The sequence below is a fragment of the Archocentrus centrarchus genome, chromosome 12 (assembly GCF_007364275.1).
Source record: "Archocentrus centrarchus isolate MPI-CPG fArcCen1 chromosome 12, fArcCen1, whole genome shotgun sequence".
Classification (NCBI taxonomy): Eukaryota; Metazoa; Chordata; class Actinopteri; order Cichliformes; family Cichlidae; genus Archocentrus; species Archocentrus centrarchus.
Window position 1 is genome coordinate 1,229,081 of NC_044357.1, and position 25,655 is coordinate 1,254,735.

At 41.0% G+C, this 25,655-nt stretch overlaps 2 protein-coding genes across 5 annotated transcripts; one reads left to right on the forward strand and one right to left on the reverse strand.

Annotated features, from left to right (window-relative positions):
* The first annotated feature begins 233 nt into the window (after positions 1-233).
* On the forward strand, positions 234-1,826 carry ankrd34ba (ankyrin repeat domain 34Ba). The gene has a single exon (XM_030743394.1). The coding sequence runs from the start codon at positions 234-236 to the stop codon at positions 1,824-1,826; it is 1,593 nt and encodes a 530-aa protein (XP_030599254.1).
* A 4,282-nt stretch (positions 1,827-6,108) lies between these two features.
* Positions 6,109-18,212, reverse strand: oclna (occludin a). Of its 4 annotated transcripts, none has more exons than XM_030743398.1 (9): positions 18,075-18,212; positions 15,835-15,909; positions 14,175-14,832; positions 13,804-13,971; positions 11,627-11,757; positions 9,619-9,801; positions 8,409-8,580; positions 7,260-7,301; positions 6,109-6,798 (listed from the first exon to the last, which is right to left on the reverse strand). In XM_030743398.1, the coding sequence occupies exons 2-9, from the start codon at positions 15,882-15,884 to the stop codon at positions 6,700-6,702; spliced, it is 1,503 nt and encodes a 500-aa protein (XP_030599258.1). In that variant the 5' UTR covers positions 15,885-15,909; positions 18,075-18,212; the 3' UTR covers positions 6,109-6,699. The 4 variants fall into 4 exon arrangements, with proteins under 4 accessions (XP_030599258.1, XP_030599256.1, XP_030599259.1 ...); XM_030743396.1 differs by lacking the exon at positions 18,075-18,212 and adding an exon at positions 16,550-16,633; XM_030743399.1 differs by lacking the exon at positions 18,075-18,212 and adding an exon at positions 16,565-16,583.
* Positions 18,213-25,655: the final 7,443 nt, after the last annotated feature.

Consider the following 25,655-nt stretch of genomic DNA (forward strand, 5'->3'; position numbering starts at 1 on the left):
ACTTCTGCTTAAGTAAAGCACTGCACTGTATAGTGCATCTAAAAGTGAGAATGTCTGCTTTATAATGTGTTTGACTGGAGAATATGCATGCCTGTTGCACAAGTATGTTCTACTTATTTCTATTGAAATTATGTGCAGCTGCTCTCCTTCAGTAGAACCTTAAAGAGTTTTGTTATTGCCCACAGAACTCTGCCTTGCTACATCTCCAAAACCACCAACTGGGAGCAAGAAGGATGGAGGGAGACGGCTGTAATCCCAGTGTAACCATAGATTCGGGTAATCCGTTACTAAAAGCAGTGTTTCTCCGTCGCCTGCGGCTCACACGGCTGCTCCTGGAAGGAGGGGCTTACATTAATGAGAGTGACAGCCAAGGCCAAACTCCACTGATGGTGGCCTGCAGGACTCAACATATTGATGCCCAGAGTGCCAGCCGAGTCAAACTGATCCAGTTTCTTCTAGAGAAGGGAGCAGACCCTAACATCCAGGACAAGGAAGGTCGATCTGCACTGATGCATGCCTGCCGAGAGCAGGTCGGCCCTGAGGTGGTTTCTCTGCTTTTGGCCAGTGGGGCGGACATCAGCCTGGAGGACCAGTCTGGGACATCAGCACTAGTCTATGCAGTCATGGCTGGAGACCTAAAGGTGCTGAACTTGTTGCTTGATGCATGCAAGGATAAGGGAAAGGAGGTGATCATCATAACAACTGACAAATTCCCATGTGGAAAACTGCAAGCCAAGCAGTATCTCAGCATGCCTCCCCTTCGTCCCCTTGACCAGGCAGACAAAATGACAGTGACAGCTCCTGCATCTCCTTCTGAAATCCAGCTCATCACATCTCCCCAGTGCACCTCCTCTTCCTTGTGCCCCCCAAAACCAGTCTTTTCTTTTAAAGAAGCGCAGATCTGTGGTGTAAGCTCCCATCCATGCTCCCCATCACGATTTCGCGGGCTTGGCCAAGCGCCTCTGAATGGACTGCAGCAGCCTCTGCTGAGGCTGAATTCTGAACCCTGGCTGAAGATCCCAGCATCTCTGCTCACCCAGCAGCCTCATGGAGCTTTGTCCTCAGAAAAAGCTCAAGATTTGAGCCAGACTGATAACTTTTCTTTCAGAGTTCCCAGACTGGATGGGGACAATAACGCAAACTCCGGGAGATTCAAACAATTTGAAGCAAGCAATAAAGAAGCAGGAGATGGAAAAAATGTTGGTGCCAAGCATGCAGGACAAAAGATATCCCTCCCAGGTCTCTTTTCATCTCACTCTGCTTCCCATCCTAATCTGCATTCTGAAAACCTTGGTACAGATTTAGCCCCTTCCTCCCTTTCCAGTGGTAAAAACCTTGGTACACACCTTCACCCTTGCGTGGCCTCATCAAGCCTTCATAATGTCATCCAAAGACGCAAGCTAGGTGCAGACATATACAGCTCTGACCCACAAATAGCTGTAAACATTCAAAATCTCTCTGAAGAGCAAAGTGCCAGAGACCTGACGGATGGCAAGAGGCTGGTGCCTGTACGCTGCTCTAGCACACTGGGCTCCAGAGAGTCAGTGTCAGGCACGACCAAGAGAGTCCTTTTTGGATATGAGCGCAGAGGGTCTGGTGCCTTCTTGTTGGATCAGCACTCACAGGCCAGGCCTAGATCTCTGCCACCTCTTACCAACACCCCCATCCTCAATGTTTATAATCTCAGCTCCAATAGTGAGAATAAACAGTCTGGCCAAAAACATTTTTTTCCCTCTGCTCCTCCTGGGCCTCCCAAAGAGCTTACTAGGAGGATGCTTCTAAGGAGACACTCAATGCAGACCGAACAGTTCAAAGCCACAGCCTGAGATTCAGCTGGGACGCAAGAAAAGTGCATCAGCGCGTCCAAACGTGAACTCTGATCTCATGTGAAGTATTGTGTGTGCATGATAATTGAGGGAAACCAAAGAGTGTATGCAAAATTGCTGGATCCTCAGACATCTGTGGATTTACCAACATACAAACTATAGGCTTTGGTGTGCTGTGTTGTCAAATAGCTTCAGTGTGCAGTTCTTATGTGTAGATCTTCTTTAATGTTACATGTAGATATTTTGTCACTTGGGAGACAGAAACTCTGAAAGCCCACGTCTTTCACTTTAATTCATTGTTCTGGTGAAGGTGTTAGCAAGCATCCAGGAGAGATGGAGTAATGTTAGCTTTAATTTCCAGGCCTTTGGCTGCTTGACTAATGCAAGCTTAATAATATTTTTTTAGTTCAGTTTTTTAGTTTAGTTTTTTTTTTTTCACCAATAGCTAAAAAACAGAACAGAACGAAAAAACAAACAAACAAAAAACAAAAAACTGGACGTTCCATTTTCCTAACCAACTGCTTGTTATCTTTGCTTGTCAGCTGTGTATTGCTGTGTGCTGTTACACACCAGAACCTCATTCCACAACACAGGGCTGATGAGAGGGTGCGTTCAAAATCCAAACAAAAAGCTTAACTACACTCAAGAGCTCAGTTAGGCCAGCTTTAAAATCTTTGTGTGCATAAATGTTCTAAAGAGACTTTCAGCTTTGAGTCAAGGATTTTAACAAAGGTATTAACAGTTTAGGAATCACAGCCATTTTTATACACAGTCCCATGGTGGTGTTCAAGATTACAAAAGATATGTCATGTCCAAATACTTCTGGACCTAACTATACATACAGTATCTTAGATTTAGAGATTGGTTTTCAAATGTTTGGATCATAAGACACAGCATACATTTGGCTCTGTGTACCATAACAGTAGATTTGAAATAAACCAACAGAGATGTGATTGAAAAGCTTGTATTTTTAATTTGAGCTGTCAAAGAAATCAAATGCATTAAGCATTGAGTAATTCAAGTCAATTTTATAGACATTCCCTATTTTCAGGGACTCAGCTGGAACAGCTCTTGGCTAATTTACATCTTGTGGGTTAACCCTCTATATTTTCTCTAATGTGTTCTTGGGTAGAGTTAGCTTATAATATAGAAGGTTTTGTTTTGTTTAAGCAGATCCTGTTGGATCACTGTTGGATTTTCCACAAATAGATTTTGAGATATTTGTCCTATTACATTTGTGCCCTTAAAAATAGGGTATTATATATAAAAATGGCTGTAACTCATTAACAGTTAATATTGTTAATGGGTGTTATCTAAAATGGCATAAAATGTTTTAAACGTTGTCTGCTCAACCACCTACAGTTTGACTAAAAATATTATTGTCCATAGTTTGAACACATATATTCTCCTGATCAAAATCTTAAAACCAGTTAAAAAATTGCAAGAATTTGCATTTTGCACTATTGGATCTTAAGCAGGTTCTAAGAACAGCTTCACAATGCTAAAAGAACAAATGGGCACAAGAGACAAAAACTTTTGAGCAGGGAATTTTTTGAAAACTGCATTTACACTCAAACATGATTTTTGATATATTTTTCATATATCAAATACTTTTCAAGAAAAACAGTCCATCCGCCAGTTTTCAGGCACCTTTTTCTTTTCGCACATTGAAATCTGAAACAATATTTGAACAGGAATATCTCAAAAACTTAGATAAAACCTGAAGATTTTACAGGCCTTTCTTATATGTAAATGAATCAGGAACTGTAATTTGGGACAAATACACCAAAAAATATATAGGTATTGACTAGTTGAAATATGAAAAAAAAAAAAAAAATTTAAGGTGGTCTGTTAAGTCCCAAATTTGAGCACTAATAAAAAAAAAGTGACAATGTCTGAATGGCAATATATTTCACAAAAATTGGGGAAAGCAAAAATGAAGAAAATACTATTTTTATTCAACTTTCATGCTGGATTGAGCAAAAGAAAAACCCTAAAAACTCAGAACATAATTTAGTTAAATATGTGCATATTCTTCATTCTTGAGACTTACTCTACCTGCCATTTTCAGACCTGCTGTCCTGGAGGAGTTTGATAATACAGCTAAACAAGTATCTCAGAAATTGTTTTGCTATATTTTTTTCAAATATAGCAAAACAAGAGTAATGAAAAAAGAATAATTTCATGTGTGTAGTCTTGCAAGGCCAAGCTGGTCTGCCATGGAAGAGTGACAAGAAGAAAACCATTGTTGAAAGAAAGACATAAGCGCCATTTGCAGTTTGCCACAAACCATGTAGGGGACACAGCAAACATGTGGAAGAAGGTGCTCTGGTCAGATGAGACCAAAGTTGAACTTTGTGGCCTAAATGAAAAGCGCTACGTGTGGCAGAAAAGTAATACTGCTCATCACCCCATCCATGAAACATGGTGGTGGCAGCGTGATTCTGTCAGGATGCTTTTCTTCAGCAGGGACAGGGAAGCTGGTCAGATTTGATAGGAAGATGTATGGTGCTAAATACAGGACAATCCTGGAAGCAAACCTCTTTGAGGCTGCAAAAGACTTGAGACTGGGAAGGCGATTCACCTTCCAGCAAGACAATGACCCTAAACATACAGCCAGAGCTACAGCGGAATAGTTTAGATCAAAGAATATTCGTGTGTTAGAATGGCCCAGTCAAAGTCCTGACCTAAATCCCACTGACCAGACATGAAAACTGCTGCTCACAGACGCTCACCATCCAATCTGGCTGAGCTTTAGCTGCAAAAAAGAATGGGCAAAAATCTCAGTCTCTAGATGCACAAAGCTGGTAGAGACACACCCCAATAGACTTGCAGCTGTGATTGCAGCGAAAGGTGGCTCTACAAAGTATTGATATGGGAGGGGCTGGATACTTTTGCATGTCACGCTTTTCAGATTTTTATTTGATTAAAATTTTGAAAACCGTGTATCATTTTTGTTCCACTTCACAATTATGTGCTGCTTTGTGTTGGTCTGTCACCTAAAATCTCAATAAAATACATTTAAGTTTGTGGTTGTAAGGTGACAAAATGTGAAAAAGTTCAAGGGGGATATATAACTGCTCCATGGCATTAAGTCTCAAAAATGAAAAATATGTGCATATATAGCAAAATTGTTTTTTTATAAAATTATACCTAGTGGTGCAACTTGTCATACTTGTTCAATCCAGCATGAATGCAATTGCATTTTCTTCATTTTTGTGACTAAGAATTTCATGTTAAAAAGTATTCTACATGTTTTATTTTGCATTTTTGTGAAACAGACACTTTTTTTTTTTTTGCAATATGCAGCAGGTGGCACTGCTGCCTCACTGAGTGCACGAGTGAAAGAAAATGAATATTATTACTGCTACTCAGACATGTTTTGATTTCTCTTGCCCAAATTGCAGATCCTGATTAATTTGGAAAGTAAGAAAGGATACTGAAAATTTCAGGCTTTTATCTTTTAATTATTTTTGGGATATTCATGTTCAAAGACTGCCTCAGATTTCAATGTGCAAAGAAAAGAAAGAAAAGAAAGGTGCCTGAAAGGGGGTTGGCAGACCATTTTTCAAAAAAAAAAAAAAAAAAAAGTCTTGAAAAGTATTTGAAGCAAAATTTTCTCAGCAATCATACATCTAAACTTCAGACCCAAAAATCTGTATGTAAATCACAGATGGTTGAGCAGAAAATATTCTGAAAATGTGATGATTTGAGACAGAATGGCCCAGGTCTCGAAAATAAAAAATAAAAAAAATGATTTAATAAAATCATATTCTTTCTTATAATTAGCATACCATGTGCAAAATCCAGAATTTTCTTCTATTTAGATATCACAATCTACTGATATTTTTGTCTTTGTGGTTGAACTTGTCATATTTGCTCAATACAGCATAAAATCAGAATAATAGCATTTTCTCCATTTGTGACTAAGAATTTCATGTTAAAAAAAAATTCTACTTGCTTTATTTTTGCAGTATTGTGGCATATAACTATATACCATTCAAAAAAATTGTTACTAATTGTCTTTTGCAATTTGTAAAGTAGGTGGTGGGACTATTTTGCAAAAAATTATATTTTGAAAAGTATTTGATATATGAAGCTAAAATTTCACAGCAATCATTTTTTTCCAAACTTTGGACCATAAAGGTTTTAAGCAAATTAGAGATGATAAAGCAGATAATGTTCTAAAAAATTTGCTGATTTGAGACGGAGTGACCTGTGTGCTCTTTGCATCTCAAGTATGTTTATGTTGTCAGCTGAAAATGGAAAAAAAAAATAATAATTGAGATGAAAAAAAACAAACTTTATTTATATTATATTAAAAATGTACCACCAAACCATTGTTAAAAAACATCATTATACATTAAACGTGCCTGGTCAAACTGTCTGTTCTGTCATCCATAAAGAAACAGACCTCAGCAGACATAGCACATTTTAAAACAACAGAAGGAACTTATTACCACAAACTGCTAAAAACGGTTCCCTACATATTTACATATTTTTATTTACCGTGTAAAATAAGAATGCAATTAAAATTTAAGAGACGGTTAAAACAAGTTACTGTGAGTAAAAGCTAATAAACCCTCAGATTATGTGTGATTTTATGCGTAACAGCCGAAAGCCAATACAGCAGAACTCTATTACATCAGATCACACAAGGCAAATACATATATACAATCTATGTTTCATACTGATAATACAAACAGTTGCGAAATTTAAGACAGTATTTGTTTTCTACTAAAATACAAACAATCAGACTGTTGTAACATATACAATGTAAGTAATCATAGATTCATCCTGCTGTTAATCCAAGAGCGGCTTGAGTTAGTCCCTTCTGTCCACTCAGACTGGTGTACAATCCTCACAGGTTTGTTCAGGTCCTGCGGTCATAATCGCTGACCATCTTCTTAAGATGGTTCAGTTTGGACTTCAGGTATTTACATCTGCGCTTCTTCACCTGATAATCAGCCGACTGTGGACAGAAAAATAAGACAGAATCAGAATAAAGTGAAGCTTGTAAATTATACATACAGTGGGCGGCACCTGGATTACTTATGTCTATCCAACCATTTTCTTTCACTCCAATTCAGGGTTGTGGGGGAGGCTGAAGCCTATCCCAGCTGCCACAGGGCAGATTGCCAATCTGTTGCTAAAAGCTGATTAAACTGGCATTAGTTTGAAATTGTTGGCTAAAAGTATTTAATAAAAGTTTCTGGGTAATCTCTAAAACAGACGTCACATGGTGTCGACATAAGCATAAAGTTTCTGTTATGCATCAACGTTGAGTTATTACAAGAATGTGTCTAAAGAGCGGAGGCATTCTAACAAAGGAGCAGACACCAGCAAGATAAAACAATGTCCAGTCATGTGCATCATGGTGACGGGACAGATAACTAAATAAATAAAATAAAAACTTAAATATCCCCCACATACCTTTTTCATTTTCTTTAGCTTGTTGTACTCATCCAAAGCATCCTGTTGAAAGAGCAAACATTTCAAAGTTGATTCAGGTCACTGAAAGCTCACATTTAACTTTCATTGCCTGGGTGGCTGTGGATCAGGTGGTGGAGCGGGTATACTAACAGGAAGGTCGGTGGCTCAATTCCCAGCTTCTCCTGTCCATGTGTTGAAGGCATGGGCAAGATACTAAACCCTGAGTCACCCTCAAGTTCACTGATCAGTGTGTGTGTTTGAGAATGTTAGAGAAAAGTGATTAGGCATAAACAAAAGTACTGTATGAGAGCGTGTGATTGGCTGAATGAAACTTGCAGCAGAAAGCACTTACTTGTTTACCAGTTACAGAGCAATATTTACATGAATTTTAGTTGCATTTGTGGCCACCTGACAAATTTCAGCCCAAAATATATCCTGTTTGAGCTCCTTTTTGGTCTCCAAAAAAAAAAAAAAATCTTTTTAGCTGTTCAACTGTGTTAATCAGGTAAGCTGCCATGGGGTGAGAGGCAGGGTGCCACTCTGTGTGTTGCCAACACACAGAGACAGACAACCATTTGGACTCACATTCACACATGTGGGCAATTTAGAATCACCAATTGGACTGTGGGAAAAAGCCAGATTATCCAGAGAGAACCCACCCTATTCCTAACACATAACACCCCCCAAACATAACATAACATGCAAACTCATGATGGATTCAAACCCGGGACCTTCCTGGTTGTGAGTGCTAACCACCATACTACTGTGGCGCTCGTAGGAGTTAGTGTAATTACCAAATTAACATTTGTGAATAGTATTCATGTCATTGAAGCCATAATTATGAACAGGAAGGTTTTTTGTTTGTTTGTTTTGTTTTACCTTTTTATGCAAAAGCTTTAATTTAGGGGGGGGGGGGGACAAAAAAACTTTTACCCTCACTCATGCAACTCAACGTAAAAACAACAATCACATTCACATACATAGCATAGTAGCCATTAATGGTGCGCACAACAACAACAAAAAAAAAAAGTGTGCCATTTGTGGTTATTGTTATTACATAACTGACAGTTACATCCTCTTTTGGCACTGACAGCTTTTGTTTTCACTTTATCAATATCAAAAATAATAGACAGCCTTTCAAGTTCTCACCAGGTACTGTGGGCTTCCCTCCTCCAGCTCATCAAGCTCTCTGTCCACTGCTGAGAGGTTCTTGTTAACGACATCAAGCTCTGCCTGCAGATCTTTGTACTCCTGATGGTCGCGGTCAAATTCACGCTTGTAGTTGTTGCGCTCTTGCTCATTTGCTATTGGAGGAAACTCACTGGAGGCAAAAAAACAGGAAGAAAGAAAAGGGAAAACATAATAATAATGATAATCTTAGAGGATCATATTTTATTTGTGAAAGTGTGGGGTTATGCTGTTTCAGAGATATTGTTCCTTTGGGTGCACATATTCCTTAAGATGACCCAGATATAAGATCTGGAATGATCATGGAATTACCTAACCAACTATCTCAACAACAGCTGAGTGAAAGTCATCCCAGAAGGGCATTATTTTCCTACATGACCAAAAAATCTGTGTGTGGTTTGGTTTCTTCTGATCACATAGCATGGCTGTTTGGTGGCCATCTGTCTACTCTTAATTGGGGGTGTCAGAAAATACCGAATCTGATTTTTCCAACTAAATTCCCTCCATTTCAGTGATTTTGTGAGTGGTGTGCTGCCCACATCTCATTCCACACCTCCTCTGGTATTCCCTCGCTCAGCTCCTGCTCCCATTTATTTTTCACATATAAGGGTGAGCATTTTCTAGCTTCCATAAAAACATGGTATATGGTTGATACCACTTTGGGGATTGCCACTTTATAAGATCATACTAGTGTCTTTATAATTGGGTCTATTTTATCCTCATTTATCCTTATACAGTTAATATAATAATCCCGTGTCTGCAGATATCTAAAAAAAAAATCCTGGTTTGAAAGATTATACCTGGATTTCAGATACTGAAAACGCTGAAAACCTTTATTAATAAGTGTGCACATAGCTGTAATACCTTTCCCTGCCCATTGGTTAAAATTTGAGTCAGTCAAGGATCTGCCTCTCCAATTCTTGTATGGATTGGATATTTGCATGCAGAGGTTTCAATATCTTTCCATCGTGCAACACAATTCACATCACACAGACAAGATAACGCAGCTGAGCTACATGGAAATACTCCTTTAAATTTGGGAGTGCCAAACCCCCTCTGTCTTTAGGTAACCTCAGTGTAGTAAAGCAAATTCTAGGTCGCCTTCCTTCCCACATAAATCTAGACATAAGGTTATCCCATTTGGGAATTGGCTTAGATCATATCTTTTTACCTGTCAAAGTCATCATCGTCCAGCTCGTCTCCAGAGGAGTTGTAGTCTGTGTCGTAGTCCTGACCATCTGTGCGGCGAGGCCGACCTGGTCGTTTCGTTTTGGGAAGTCCATTTGAACTCCCCACCTCCGAGATACTGCTGTGGAGAGTGCCGTTTTGCAGCGGCAGGTCCTGGACTACAGACCTGATGAGGAAATGAACAACAATTACTTTAAAGTCTATGACAATGCATACAGAGAAGAAAGTGTGGTAGAGCATTTTGTGTCACTACTTTCCAGGAAACTTCCAGTAAAATAGGAGGCAGTAAAACGCAATCATTTATGATCTGTAAATTCATACTGTGTAAGCAAACCTGTTAATAACTTCCTGATTCCTTACACTGTGTGTTCTCTCATCAGCACAAGCTTATTTCACAGTTTCAGTGTGAAAAAAATTCCTTTTGTTGAGATGTATCAGATCTACAATTATTTGATGTCTAGTTTCAGATTATCATTTTATAGCATTTTCTTTTTCAATAATAAATTATTCATCTTTAAAATTTAGTCATGTGGAGATGTCACTGTGAAATCATAAAGACCATTTTCCTTTGCATTCTGGTATTTCAAAGGCCAAATATTTATTACTTATTCTGCTTATGCACTCCATGTGCGTGTTTGCCATGTTCTCATGCCCTGGGCCACATGTCTGTAAGCAAGTACATTTTATTTATTTAGCGCTTTTCACAGACACTAGACACAAAGCGCTGTACATGCAAAAACAAAAACAGACAGTAAATACTGTAAACATCATAATATCTAAAAACCAATAATGTAAAGCTAAAAATAATTAAACACCATAATAGCTAAAACTAAAAATTCAACAAAAAATGCTCAGCAGAAGGCCTTTTTAAAAAGAAAAGTTTTTAACTGCTTTTTAAAAGAATCCACAGAGTCAGTTGAGTGTAGATGTAGAGGTACTGTTCCACAGCCTTGGTGCCACTGACTGAAAGGCTCTGTCCCCCCTAGTCTTCATGAGAACAAGTCCCAAGCACCAAAACATGCAGAAACGAGGCTAAAGCTGAGTCTGACGTAAACTGCAGCATACCAATTTTATTACTATTCCAGGCATATTCAATATTCATGGGAGAGACTGCACCCATCTTCAAACATGCTTTAAGTTTACACATGAAGTGCTGGATGGATGGATGGTAAAAATGTGACTTGCAGTCTAAAGCACTTTGATTGGTCATTAAAACATTACAAGCTGTTAGCCAATGAGGATGCACTGGGTAATATTTCCTTCTGACTCTCAAAAGGACCATAATTGACAATTAATTTCATGTTTTAGTTAATATGAACAGAAACTTGCAACTGAGACCATAAGGTCATCATGAAAGTGTTTACTGACGTCACAGTTCAAGGAAGCAGAAGGCCAGTTTTCCACAGACTTCTACACAACTGGAAATCTTTTTGGAGCCGGAGGCGTCGTATCTGCTGGCCATTAGAAAGTATGCAGGTATAAGGTACTTCCTCAGTTTTCAAACCGAGATGCTACGACCTGCTATTTATATAGTCTATGGCCATAAGCAATGACTGTTAGCATGGCAGCATACACTGCTTTATTGACAGTTTTTGCAGTGGAGAGAAAGAGGAAAGTGGGAGGAGAAATGGGCCGGGACTCAAACCTCCGCCGAGCGCACTGCCACGCGGCATACATGGTCGCCTGCTCACCCTGGCACCCCAGGAGAGTCTTTGTTGAGTTCACTTTTCAGTCCCAGAAGCTACGTCCATCTTTTATATAAACTACATTAGGCTAATTAGCTTTTAACTTAATAGCTACTACTGCACAACAAACTTCAGTACAAACCTTGGTAAGAACTGATAAACAGTGAGCCATCTCTGTGGCCTCAGAGACCTCAGCTTACTGTCCCAAGTCTTAAAAATTGAGATTGAGTGTTGAATTGGGCTCGAGAAATAAACACCTGTACCGAAGAACTGTTACCAGTGAACAGTGTTCGTAGGTATACTCACGGAGGGCTGTAACTGTACGGTGGTTTCTCATAGTTGGTGCTTTCATCATCCAGATCATTCCTGGAGCCCCTTAGTTTATCAGGGTAGTCTGAAATCGGAACTCCTCCAGGCACGGAGGACACATTCTTCACCTTCACAAAAATAAATAAAATGTAGACAAATTTGTGACATATTTTTTAATAATAAATAAATCTCATATTCAACATTTTTACTGGCCATTCACAAGGAGCTAGTTTGGGCTGCTCTCCTGCCACAAGGGGCCACCACAGTGGGTCGCTCCACATGTTTGATCTGGCAGTTTTACACTGGATGCCCTTCCTGGCACAAACCCCAAAGGGTATTAGTGTCCCTGACTGGAATCAAATCAGCGCCCTTTCACTTGGTGTAAACCACTACACTACAGAGCCAATACCTAACCCTTTTGTGATCTGTTCACTCAAGCAATTTAGCAACTGTTATGTTTACCATAACTCGACTGGTTGGCAGATTATGAAAACACAGAGAACACATTTTGTCCATTACTTTTAGCTTTTTAACTATATTTAAATTACTTTAAGCTATTTAGCAACTTTTTGCTATTACAGCAAAATACAGCATTCAACAGCTATCACAAATCTTTAGCTAACTCATTTATGCCTACATTTGAACTCATTAGCAATTTATCTACTAGTACTATTACTCCTACTTCTACCAATACCACTACTATGACTATTAGTACAATGTATGCATTTATTCATAACAGTTAATCTATTAATCTGACTACTTTTATCTAGTTCTTCAAAACTATGTATTTATGATTTTAATCAAATACTTTGGTCAAATTCAACTTTTTATTTCTCTTAAATCTTAAAAAAAAAGCCTTTTGGATGAGAGATGAAACGTCTTCGAGAAACAAAAAGAAGTCCAGTCGCCCTTTTTTCAAGCTCCAGAGACTACTATGACCTGGATGACTGAGAATTCTTAGTTTACAATATAAAGCACCTTGAGGTGACTGTTGTGATTTGGCACTATATAAATAAAACTGAATTGAACTGATCATTCACACTACAGGAAATCACAATTTGGAATCCCAATTTGTTACTGTAATTTACACTCACAATAATCACCATCTGACGGGACCCCTCAACAAATAAATGCACTGGCTGTCTACCAACTCTACTATGATTCAACTGTGTGGACTTGTCTCAAAATATGCCCCATAAATGAGCTGCGCCCTGCTGTATACCTTAAACTGTCTGCATGGACTATATGTACACTTTCAGGCAGGTTCCCACAAGCTCTAGTAAACAACAAGCCTCTGATTCCAAGTATCAAGCTGCTTTTGTGGTGTTATCAGCTAACTTTTTTTTCATTGTTGTTGTTCTGCATGTTCGTATGGTTCAGAGAACCAGTCGAACCTGTTTCTTCTGGTTACTGTTGTGAAGGGAACTTTACTAAAAGGACTTGGCTGTGGTGACTGTCATCATGACTTCCAACAAAATAACTCACCGTCTCATCACTACTCACTAGGATATGCTGCAAAACTCCAGTGAAAAACAACTTCAGAAAATAGGATTAATCATGAAATGTAAATACAAAATTAAATTCTTATTTTTTTTTTTTGTATAGAGCCAAATAACCACAAACAGTCACCTCAAGGTGCTTTAATGCCTGAATATAGCAAGAGCAATCAGACCCTTTTTATGTTGTGTAAATTCCTCTTACTACATGACATGACAGCATGTGACTAAAGACATGCCGGAGTGAGACTGAAACTTTCATGCCACACCTTGAAACCAAGGACACACTGCTAAACCGAAAGATATCATTGCTCCAAATTTCCCTTCCTCCAATGATAAACAGGTGACTACCACCAAACTGGTTTTACTGCTCACTCTACTGCTGCATCACCAGAATGCAAAGCTACACAGCAGTGTACCTGAGGTTACACATTAGCTGTCATTAATTCACAACTGTGTAACTCTACGTAGTGTCAGAATACGGCAAAAAAGTTCTAGTCCCAAAGTACTCTTTTTACTCAACGTGATCTCATATATAACAAAGAAAACCACATTTCTAATTGCTAGAAAGATACAATTGCAATGACGTAAAAACAGCTGGAACCAGCTATTGTTTTTTTTAACAGTTTTAGTGAAAAATGTATCTTTACAAAAAGCCCAAGTCAAGCCATCACTCACCCATTCCTCTACATCCTGAGGTGGTCCCAAGTCATCGATGATTTTCACTTTCTTCCACAAAATATTGCTCTTGCCAAAATTTAGGATTTTCTGGCGCGTCTTCACTGCAAAGACGAGCATTATAATCAGAGCTGCAGTCACCACGAAGCCTAACACAATGGCAATGGCCTGAAATGGGAGATAAACCACTCGGTTAGAAGGAAAAGAAAATGTTCCAGTGAAGCTAGAGATGGAAAGAAATCCATGACTGTTGGGTTTTCTCTGTATTATTGTAGGGTCTTTACCCACAATACAAAGCGCCTTGAGGCGACAGTTTGTTGTGATTTGGCGCTATATAAATAAAATTGAATTGAATTGAATTGTGTGCTCACCTCTTGTGGCTCCACCACACAGTAGTGGTAAAGGTATTCATTAACAAATCCTGTTCCACCTTGCATCTGGGTGTACGGAGCACACAGCCCAGCAATAGTCATGCTTTGATACGACCCAGCTGACTGTGCTGTGGGGTTCACAGCCATCAGGTAGACTATGCTGGCTATCAACATGAGCAGCGCTAGGATGGCACAGATGATAATTAGAGCTAGGTAGAACTTCCTGCTCTCTGATAGGCTCTGACGGGATATGATGATGATGAAGACTGCAAGGGAGAAGATGAACACAATGCCTGCCATTGCAATCATAAACCCTTTGCCTGACCGTGGGTCAACATAGTTGCTGTAACCATACATGTTGTACCCGCCATAGCCTCCGCCATAGCTGCCATAGCCTCCGCCATAGCCTCCGCTATAGCCTCCACCATAGCTTCCACCATAGCCTCCACCATAGCTTCCACCAATGCCTGCAAAGTTAGAAAATGCTCCCTGAGTGTCATAGGCCAGTGTGGAGGCAACACAAACAAATATGCCTATGCACGATATAATGGAAATGACGGCCATAATTTTGAGGATGCCTGGTGGAGACGACCAGCGATAGAAATGCTGGAACTCGTCATCTGGGTAGTAAGAATAGGCTGGCTGTGGAGGGATGATACTGTAGAAAAATGGGAAAAAACAAAACAGATTATATAATATACAATTAGAAATCACAGTCACCTCAAGGCTTGGCTGTGGTGAATGCCATCATAACAAGGTTTAGATACACTCATTGTGGGCATGATTATGCCGATTTTAGGTTTTTAAGGATTTTTTTTAATTGTTTTTTGTTGTTGTTTGTTTTTAACAAGTGGAATGATTTTAAAGGATTAAAAATGTACAATGTACAAACACACACAAAGAATTAATTTAGGACTTTCTTTAATCCACACAGGGCTAAAAGTATATATTGTACACAGGCTCAAAATATACATACGCCACCACTAATATTTGGTTAAATACAAGTTTCACCTCAACCAGACAGCTTTTGGTAGCCATCAGCAAGCTTCAAGTATGATTCTGGTTGGATATTTGACCACTGCTCTTGGCAGAGTTGGTAGAGTTCATTTAGACTAGTTCCTGGCACAGACTTGGCTTTAAAACACAGTCCACGTAGTGTGGATTAAAGGAAATTCTAACTAAGACTGTTTAAGTATCCAATATTTAAAAAGCAGATTTACTATTTTAGTCAACATTACTTCCTACATTTCTCAGTCAGTTCTTTAATGGTCTAAAAAAAAAATCCATTTTTGTATTTATATACATTCTTTTCTTTGCTTAAAACTGATCAGACAGTAAAGCAAATAAAAGCAACAAACATCTTAACCAAACAGATTACAACAAATCCCACCAGCCACTATGCTCCCACATCACAGGTAATCCAAAACACAAATAAGAGACAGCTTTTGTTTGTTTGTTTGTTTTTAAAGAAAGAAAGAAAAAGAAACAATGTCAAAAGAGGATTTAAAAATATTTCACAGTTTTCTGTTGGGTTGTGGGCTGTGGGAATTGAGGCCTTTTGGTGTTCATACACAATATGACTATCTTGAACATTCTGTTGAACACTTGATACATAAAAAATTATCATCAATATGAATATTAATGAAAAGAGACTTATTACCCATGATCTGCCTCGTAAGGTGGAGGACTTTCTATGGGCTTGGAAGACATTACTTCCGATCTACTTGGTGTTGATCTGGCAAAAAGAACATTTTAATGGTTAAAACAGATCTCATTTCAAAAACATAGCTGCTGTTATGGTTATCATTTACTTTTTGATTATTATAAAATGGTGATAATTTCCGGAATTCTACAACATGAACCTACTGAGTTTACTAGGACATGCACTAAGAAAAAAAAGGGGGGAAAAAAAGCACAATTTCACCTAAAAGGTGCAGGAATATTTATTCTCAGTTAATAAATCGATGAATTACTTTTTTCCAGCTCTATTGTAAATATCAAAGCTACATACTACGATATTTGGAACTGCCATTTTCAGCGCTACACTTAAAAACATGCCCAAAAACAAACACGTTAAAATCAAGTCAGGCTCACTGTGGTTAAAAGTCAGTGGTCTGGGTTCGAGTCCGACCCGCGCCCTATGTAAGGGTTCGAGTCCACCCACCTCCCTATCTACGCTTCACTGTCGCACTATCCAACTAAGACACAAAGCTCCCAAGATAAAAAAAATCAACGGCAGAAAACGGCTTCACTCATAACGTTAATGGCATAATTGATTTAAGTGACATCCAACAACACACTAATCTCTAACTAGTTACTTTGAAATCGAAGAAGGCCCCGCTGACAATCCCACAGCTTAAACTCGATGCACTGACCTGTTGCGTCCTCACCTGAAACACCTCGAATGAAACTGCAGCTGCTGACAAAAACAATCCTGACCACACCTAGACGAGTTCGCCTCTCGCTCGGTTAAAGCCCGCCCCGCATCACAGGTGTCACATTACGCAATATCAACGGGAAGTTCAATTGTTCCTCTGAGCAAAGCAGATTTTTTTTTTTTTTTTTTGTCCCAAATTTTTGATCACCAAATGATTACATGCATCCATATAAATTTCGGTTTGATTCTGTGGGGGGTGCTATCGCGCTAATTGACACTTTTTCTGCATTTCTGCATTTATGTTTGGTAAGTAAATAAGTGATTCAAATTAGAGGCGAAGCGGACATTCGGTTTTGCATCTAGCCACTAAAATCTCATTGTACATCCTGTATAATGACAATAAAGGCATTCTAATCTATTCTAAAACAAAACCCAAAATCGGAGCATTGCTATAGAAACACCATTTAATATTCTACCAAATACTGACAACTTTTGACAACACTTTGTGCAGATGATTTTGAGCAATTTTGGTCTCACTGGATTGAACACCCTAAGGAGGGCATTGTTATAATAGGTGTGAAAATGGCCTCCAAATGACACCTTAAATTCAAAATGGCCAAATTCCTGTTGGGTTACATAAATTTCAGATACACAGATGAAATGTAGCTCCGGGGCTGTTTTTTTTTTTTTTTTTTGAAAGGTGGCGCTGTGGAGCCATTTTACCATATTCAATGATCAGAGCGATAAAACCTGAAAGCCTGTATTATGATGGAGGTGTGTACCTAGGAGGAGTTAGGAGGAGTAATACATCAATGTATAAAATATGATATTTCCATATCCCGCTTGATGGCACTCTAACAATTTCTGACTATTGGCATAGCAATGTGTTCAGGGCGGGACTCTTATCAAACCACTGATGATTGAACAGTGTATGTTTGAGTAACAGCAATTTCGTGCTTCATGGTGAAATTTGCCGTGGCGCCGGGGGCACACCCTTTGAAGAAAACTCACAGCTATGGCTCTCTAGATTAGAGCTTGTTCCTGTGCCATGATTAGTGCCTCTGAGCTGTTGTAGACCACAGGGTAATTTTTGATCTTAAGTTTGAAGCTGATTGAAAATACAAGGGTACAGCAAAACGCTATCAAGGAACGTCCCAGCTTGCTCACTTCACCTCCGATCAAGACCCTAGGTCCTGCTGGGTTCTCAAGTTCCTTAATGTTCTTTCCTGAGCAGGCAGGGTACCGCAACCCCCTTACTAGGAACTGTGATTCTGCCCACTGGGATAGAATATTTAAGCTCTGGGCAGAGCCTCCATCTGCTTTGTCACTAAAGTGGAGCAGAAAGGTCACCGCTCTCCTTCCAGAGGCTGGCCCAAGTTACCACTTCCACCCACAGCTCACAGGGTGACAAGTTATCAGAGAGAATAGCTCAACACACAAAAAAGGCCTTTTAGAAAGCTCATTACTCTCTTATTTATTAATTTTTAAAAAAGATAACAAGCTTACAGTGAAAACGCACTTACTATGATGAAGACTTGACAATCACTGGTACAGTATTCCAAAAAGGGAAAAAGAATAAATCCAAAACCTTTTCAAACTAATACACTTCTCTGGCTGACTGCCTCTCAAAAACACACACACTCCTGTTCAAGCAACTCCTCATTCAACCTCAACTCCAACAACTACAACCTCTTTATCTTCAGCAGCAATTGTCCTTACAGGGAGGTGTCTCTCTCCTTTGCGTCAGCACATATGTAAAAAGATTACATGGGATATATGTATATAAGAAGAAGAAGAAGAAGAAGAAAGAGCTTTATTTGTCACATACATAAAAATGTAATTAAAAATTTTTTTCTTCACATATTACATATAAATCAAATACTGATTACAATGATAAAAATAAGAGAAAAAATAACAATAAAAACAGAAGAAAAAAATCAAATCAGCACAGTATGAGTTTCTTTTCCTTTTTTTTTTCTATCTGCTCAGCATCTGCACCTCGCTGCCTCTGACTTCCTGTGCACTTGCGGTCTGCTTCACACACACAGACACACAGAGCGCTGCAGCACTTATGTCTCCCCCTCTTCTCTGTCCCTACTCTGCTTCTGACCAACTCAACTAAAACTATGGGTTATGCACATAGATACTTCATACAAAAAAACAGATGCAAATATATCAAAACTTCTTTTTTATTCTCAAAAATATAATGATTACTATTACTACTAAAAGGATTACTTAAGGCTGAGATTATATTTTTAAAATTAGAAACGACAACACTCTATTACTGCTCCTGAATGATTTCTTTATTGTTTTGCAAAATGAGGATGTCTGTTATTATGCTTTTATGTATTTGTTTTTTGACACACAAAACCTCCAACAGCTGTCTTTCATTCCAGCTTTGTCCAGCCATTGGTAGGATTTTTTTCAATATCAGCCATTTCTTCTGTCAGTGGTATATCCTGTGCAGAGGGCTGGCTTTCCATGATGGTTCCCGTTCTTGCTCCTCTTCTTTCTTGGGTTTCTGCTGCCTGAGGTATTCACTTAGCAGTTGATCAGTTGTGGCCATCTTCCTGATGTACTCATGCATCTTTGTTGTTCCATCCAGGTTAATGGTTCTGACACTCTAGTCCTCAACCTCCTTCCTTCCGCTTAGCATACAGTCTTAAGGTGCTGGACTTGGGATAAAACATGCATGGTAAGGAGCTTTCTTGTCTTAATGACAGGCACAACGTAGGTCTTGATTTCCCAGATCTTGTTCTTCCCATTCAGCTGACTCCTCAGGACTTGTCTTACTCTCTGCAGGTACAGTGGGTACGGCAAGTATTCAGACCCCTTTAAATTTTTCACTCTTTCTTTCATTGCAGCCATTTGCTAAAATCAAAAAGTTCACTTTATTTCTCATTAATGTACACTCAGCACTGCATCTTGACAGAAAAAAAAGAAAAACAGAAATGTAGAATTTTTTGCAAATGTATTAAAAATTAAAAAATGAAATATTACATGGTCATCAAAGGCCTTCAAAGGCCCCATCTCACAATTTGGATTGGGGAGACAGATAGTTAGGGATAGATCAGGTGACCATGCACCCTCTTTTAGTTATGTTGGTACTACAGATCTAGATTGGTGAGTTCCTGTGAGATGTGTATAAAGTTGTGCATGAGGGAGTCAGCATAAAAAATTGATTGCTTGATACGCTTGTGTGTATAAAACATTCGATGTCTCACATTGTTTTTTGTGATATGTGATGGAAAAATGTTCACAAAGATGGAATGGTACACCGTTTGTGTACAGGATCAAAGCTCTAGTTTGTTTTGTTCCAAAAGAAAAGGACTTTTCTGTGCTTACTAATCTTTTTTCCACCTAAAACGTTCAAACTAACAATTCTTTTCACCTTTTTTGTGTCAGAGAGAGAGATCTGTTCATGTGTATCTGATCATTAAAAACTGTTACACAGATAAAAATCCATGATGTTTACTACGGATAAATCATGGTTACAAACTAACTGTAAGAGACCCGTTTTATTACAACAAAATATGTGTGAATGTATCTTGTTAAATAAATGTCTTAAAATTCTTTCTTCAACTACATAATCCTGGTATTCCTCTACTTCATTAGATCTATGAACCCATCAACCTCACGTGCAACTGCATTATTTTTATTTAACTTTATTTCAGAATTCGGGTGAAGAGAGGAGCTGAGCTGTCAACTGATCACCACCTGGTGGTGAGTTGGATCAGGTGGCGGGGGAAGATGCTGGACAGACCTGGCACACCTAAACGTATTGTGAGGGTGCCCTGGGAACGCCTGGCAGAAGCCCCAGTCCGGGAGATCTTCAACTCCCACCTCCGGCAGAACTTCGACAGCATTCCGAGGGAGGCTGAGGACATTGAGTCTGAATGGACCATGTTCCGCACCTCCATTGTTGAGGCTGCTGCTCAGAGCTGTGGCTGCAAGGTGGTTGGTGCCTGTCGTGGTGGTAACCCCCGAACCAGATGGTGGTCACCGGAGGTGAAGGGAGCCATCAAGCTGAAGAAAGAGTCCTATCGGGCTTGGTTAGCCTGTGGGACTCCGGAGGCAGCTGACAGGTATCGACAGGCCAAGCGGAATGCAGCTCGGGTAGTGGCCAAAGCAAAAACTCGGGTGTGGGAGGAGTTTGGTGAGGCTATGGAAAAAGACTTTCGGACGGCATCGAAGCGATTCTGGCAAACCGTCAGGCGACTCAGGAGGGGAAAGCAGTGCTTCACTCACACTGTTTATAGTGCGGGGGGGGTGCTGCTGACTTCAACTGAGGCTATAGTCGGACGGTGGAAGGAATACTTCGAGGACCTTCTGAATCCCACTGACACGCCTTCTGTAGTGGAAGCAGAGTCTGGGGATGAGGGGGATGACTTGACCATCACTGGGGGTGAGGTCACTGAGGTAGTTAAACAACTCCTTGGTGGCAGAGCCCCTGGGGTGGACGAGATTCGCCCTGAGTTCCTGAAGGCTCTGGATGTTGTAGGGCTGTCTTGGTTGACACGCCTCTGCAACATCGCGTGGAGATCTGGGGCAGTGCCATTGGATTGGCAGACCGGGGTGGTGGTCCCCATCTTTAAGAAGGGAGACCGGAGGGTGTGCTCCAACTTTCGGGGGATCACACTCCTCAGCCTCCCCGGTAAGGTCTATGCCAGGGTGCTGGAAAGGAGGGTGCGTCCGTTAGTCGAACCTCGGATTCAGGAGGAACAATGCGGTTTTCGTCCTGGTCGTGGAACGCTGGACCAGCTCTTTATCCTCTCAAGGATATTCGAGTGTGCGTGGGAGTTTGCCCAACCAGTCTACATGTGCTTTGTGGACTTGGAGAAGGCATTCGACCGTGTTCCTCGGGGTGTTCTTTGGGAGGTTCTGCGGGAGTATGGGGTGTCTGGCCCATTGTTGCGGGCCATTCAGTCCTTGTACAACCACAGTGAGAGCTTGGTCCGTATAGCCGGTAATAAGTCGGATTTGTTTCCTGTGGGTGTTGGACTCCGTCAGGGCTGCCCTTTGTCACCGATTCTGTTCATAATTTTTATGGACAGAATTTCTAGGCGTAGCCAGGTGGCGGAAGGCTTCTTCCTTGGTGGCCTCAGAGTCTCATCTCTGCTTTTTGCAGATGATGCGGTTCTGTTGGCTTCATCAGGGGGGGGCCTCCAGCTCGCAGTGGAACGGTTCGCAGCCGAGTGTGAAGCGGCTGGCATGAGAATCAGCACCTCTAAGTCTGAGGCCATGGTCCTCAGCCGGAAAAGGGTGGAGTGCCATCTCCGGCTCAGGAACGAGTTCTTGCCTCAAGTGGAGGAGTTTAAGTATCTCGGGGTCTCCTCCGTGAATCTCCTCCGTGAATCGCCACCTTATCGTGGTGGAGGGGTTTGTGTGTCCCAGTGATCCCAGGAGCTATGTTGTCTGGGGGCTTGTCCCCCTGGCAGGGTCTCCCATGGCAAACTGGTCCTGGGTGAGGGTCCAGACAAAGAGCGGTTCAGAAGACCCTTATGAGTGAAAAAACAAGGGAACAGTTTACCCTGCCCGGGATAGGGTTACCGGGGCCCCACCCTGGAGCCAGGCCTGGGGAGGGAGCTCGAGGGAGAGCGTCTGGTGGCCAGGCATTAGCCCGTGGTGCTTGGCCGGGCGCAGCCCGAAGAGGTTACATGGGACCGCCCTCCTGCAGGCCCACCACCCGCAGGAGGTGTCGTAGGGGTCGGGTGCAATGTGTGTCGGGCGGTGGCCGAGGGCGGAGGCCCTGGCGGACCGATCCCCGGCTATCGAAACTGGCTGTTGGGACATGGAATGTCACCTCTCTGGTGGGGAAGGAGCCTGAGCTAGTGCGTGAGGTTGAGAGATACCAGCTAGACATAGTTGGGCTCACCTCAACGCATGGCCTGGGCTCTGGAACCAGTCTCCTGGAGAAGGGCTGGACTCTGTTCCAGTCTGGAGTTGCCCTCGGTGAGAGGCGGCGAGCTGGGGTGGGTATTCTTGTATCCCCCCGGCTTGCTGCCTGTACGTCGGAGTTTTCACCGGTGGACGAGAGGGTAGTTTCCCTGCGCCTTCGGGCTGGGGAACGGGTCCTGACTGTTGTTTGCGCTTATGCGCCGAATGACAGTTCAGGGTACCCACCCTTTTTGGAGTTGCTGGGTGGGGTGCTGGAGAGTGCTCCATCTGGTGACTCCATAGTCTTGCTGGGAGACTTCAACGCTCACGTGGGCAATGACAGTGAGACCTGGAGGGGCGTGATTGGGAGGAACGGCCTGCCCGATCTGAACCCGAATGGTGTTTTGTTATTGGACTTCTGTGCAAACCACAGTTTGTCCATAACAAACACCGTGTTCGAACACAAGGATGTCCATAAGTGCACATGGCACCAGGACACCCTAGGTCGCAGGTCGATGATCGATTTTGTAATCGTATCATCAGATCTGCGGCCGTATGTTCTGGACACTCCTACCCTCACCTATGGTCACGAGCTTTGGGTAGTGACCGAAAGAATAAGATCGCGAATACAAGCGGCAGAAATGAGTTTCCTTCGAAGGGTGGCTGGCCTCTCCCTTAGAGATAAGGTGAGGAGTGCGGCCATCCGGGAGGGACTCAGAGTAGAGCCGCTGCTCCTCCACATCGAAAGGAGCCAGTTGAGGTGGCTCGGGCATCTGATTAGGTTGCCTCCTGGCCGCCTCCTGGGTGAGGTGTTCCGGGCATGTCCCACCGGGAAGAGGCCCCGTGGTAGACCCAGGACACGCTGGAGAGATTATGTATCTCGGCTGGCCTGGGAACGCCTTGGGGTCCCTCCGGATGAGCTGGAGGAGGTGGCTGGGGAGAGGGAAGCTTGGGCTTCTCTGCTTAGGCTTCTGCCCCCGCGACCCGGCCCCGGATAAGCGGAAGAAAATGGATGGATGGATGGATGGATTTATTTCAGAATACACATACAACTGATGTAGGATCTGAAAATACGTGGCTAATTTACTCAATCATAGCTCATGATGGTTGGCGTGAAGGGAATAAAAAAACAATTAAAACAGCGGTGAATTCATAGGGCTTTCATTCCTATGAAGCTTTTGGGTTTAGTGGGGAGAAACATATTTCTTTGGATACAGTCTGTACTGAAGAAAAGCTGCTATAGATCCATTCATGAGCAAAATAAAACCGTGTGGTTATACTTTATGAGTTAAAACATTAGTTTATCTGCAACAAAATTAAACATCAGGCTGTAGGTTTAAATCAAATGCAGGGCTGTTGGTATGGGATGTTGTGGGGGGTAGTATTGGCCTGATGGGGGGAGAAGTGCTGTTGTTGGTCTGGTGGCTGCAATTACATAATGGGGGTGGGGGGGTGTTACAACAGCTGGACTACTGTTGTGTTGATATGGGTGTGGGGTAGTTGTTGATCTGTGTGGATGAGGTTTTCTGAGTTATCTCCTTCTCCACTCTGTGGGATTTTGCATTGCTTAGAGTCCATTTTGCTTAATCAGCGAACTTTATTAGGACAAACTTGTAAAGTGTGTATAAAGGAACCTGCAGCAATAATGTTTTCAGAGCGCTGAATGTTTTGATTTTTGCATACATAAACATCACAAGCATGTGTGTGTGTGATGCTGTTAATTTCATCTCATAGTTTTAAGTTAATATAATTCAATACAATGATTTTACTCATAAAAACATCGCCTGGTAGCTAATCCTAACTGTTATTTGCCATTTCATAGTAGATGTGCAAAGTTGGTGGAGACATACCCTAAAAGACTTGCAGCTGTAATTGCAGCAAAAGGTGGTTCCACAAAGTATTGATTCAGGGGAGCTGAATATTTTGCACACCACACTTTTCAGTTTTTTATTTGTAAAAAATTTTTTGAATCATGTATAATTTTCTTTCCACTTCACAATTGTATACCACTTTGTGTTGGTCTTTCACATTAAATTCCAGTGAAATATATTTATGTTTGTGGTTGTAATGTGACAAAATATGGAAAAGTTAAAGGGGTGTGAATACTTTTGCAAGCCACTGTAAATACATTATGTTTTGGTCTTTGTGGTATGGATCATAACTAAACGAATCATCGAGTGTCTGATCAATACTTTGACACATGATAGTGTGCAGATTTGTGTATAAAACCGCAGCTGTCTCACCAGTACTGCATTACAAACTTTTATTTTAAAAACATCTTGTTGCAGACTTTGACCAACAACAACAACAAACAGTGATATGCTACTATGAAAAATACTTTCCTAAGTCCACTATAGTGAAATCAAACTAGGTGTGTTTAGTCTGATTAAATATAGACAACCTGCACGTGTGCGAGTGGAAAAAAGTGATGTTGTAGCACGCAACACACTTTCTTTGTGCTGTTTTGCAAACAAAGGTTAATGAGACAGATACAATAACACGATATGATCGCGTCTTATATCGTTTGGCATCAGCTAATCTGTGTATGGACAACACCCCATAATCTGTGTATGGGGTGAAGCAGGGAAACGGCTGCAGCAATGTCCTAAAAGCTGATTCAATGACAGTTTTTGTTTACGACCGTATGAACTGTCACGTTTTAGGAAATACGGGCTGTTGTTACAAAGCTCAACTTTGTAATTAGTTTGGCATTTTCACATTGACAGAGATGTTCTTCATCTATTTGAGAGGCATAAAGTTGTGAGAACAACTCAGTTTTCTACAGACTGCATGGATTTTAAAAACAGAAACTCATTTGAGTGCAGGCCCCTTTGGCCTCTTTCTAATGCAATAATGCTTTTCGCACTGGTGATGGGTTTAGTATGGTTGAATAAAAACAGAGTATTTAGAAAGTTTTACTATCGATTTTAAAAACAGAAACTAAAGAAGCTCAGACCCTGGTAGTTGGATACACCAAAACGTGGAAATATTCCAGTTTGAACTGTCAAAATAAGAACATTCGTAGCAAAATGCGGTAGGTAGGTAGGTATGGGTCTCAACAAATATAAACAGTACATGGCACAAACTTTTTATGCTCTGGCATAAGAGTCGTGGCAGCAACAGGTTCCTCAGGCCTGTTTGTGGGCCAGTACATTACAGGATCTATAAAAACTCTCTGTGTGCATGACCTACTCTATTGTGAAATGAGTGATATGTGGCTCTGATGA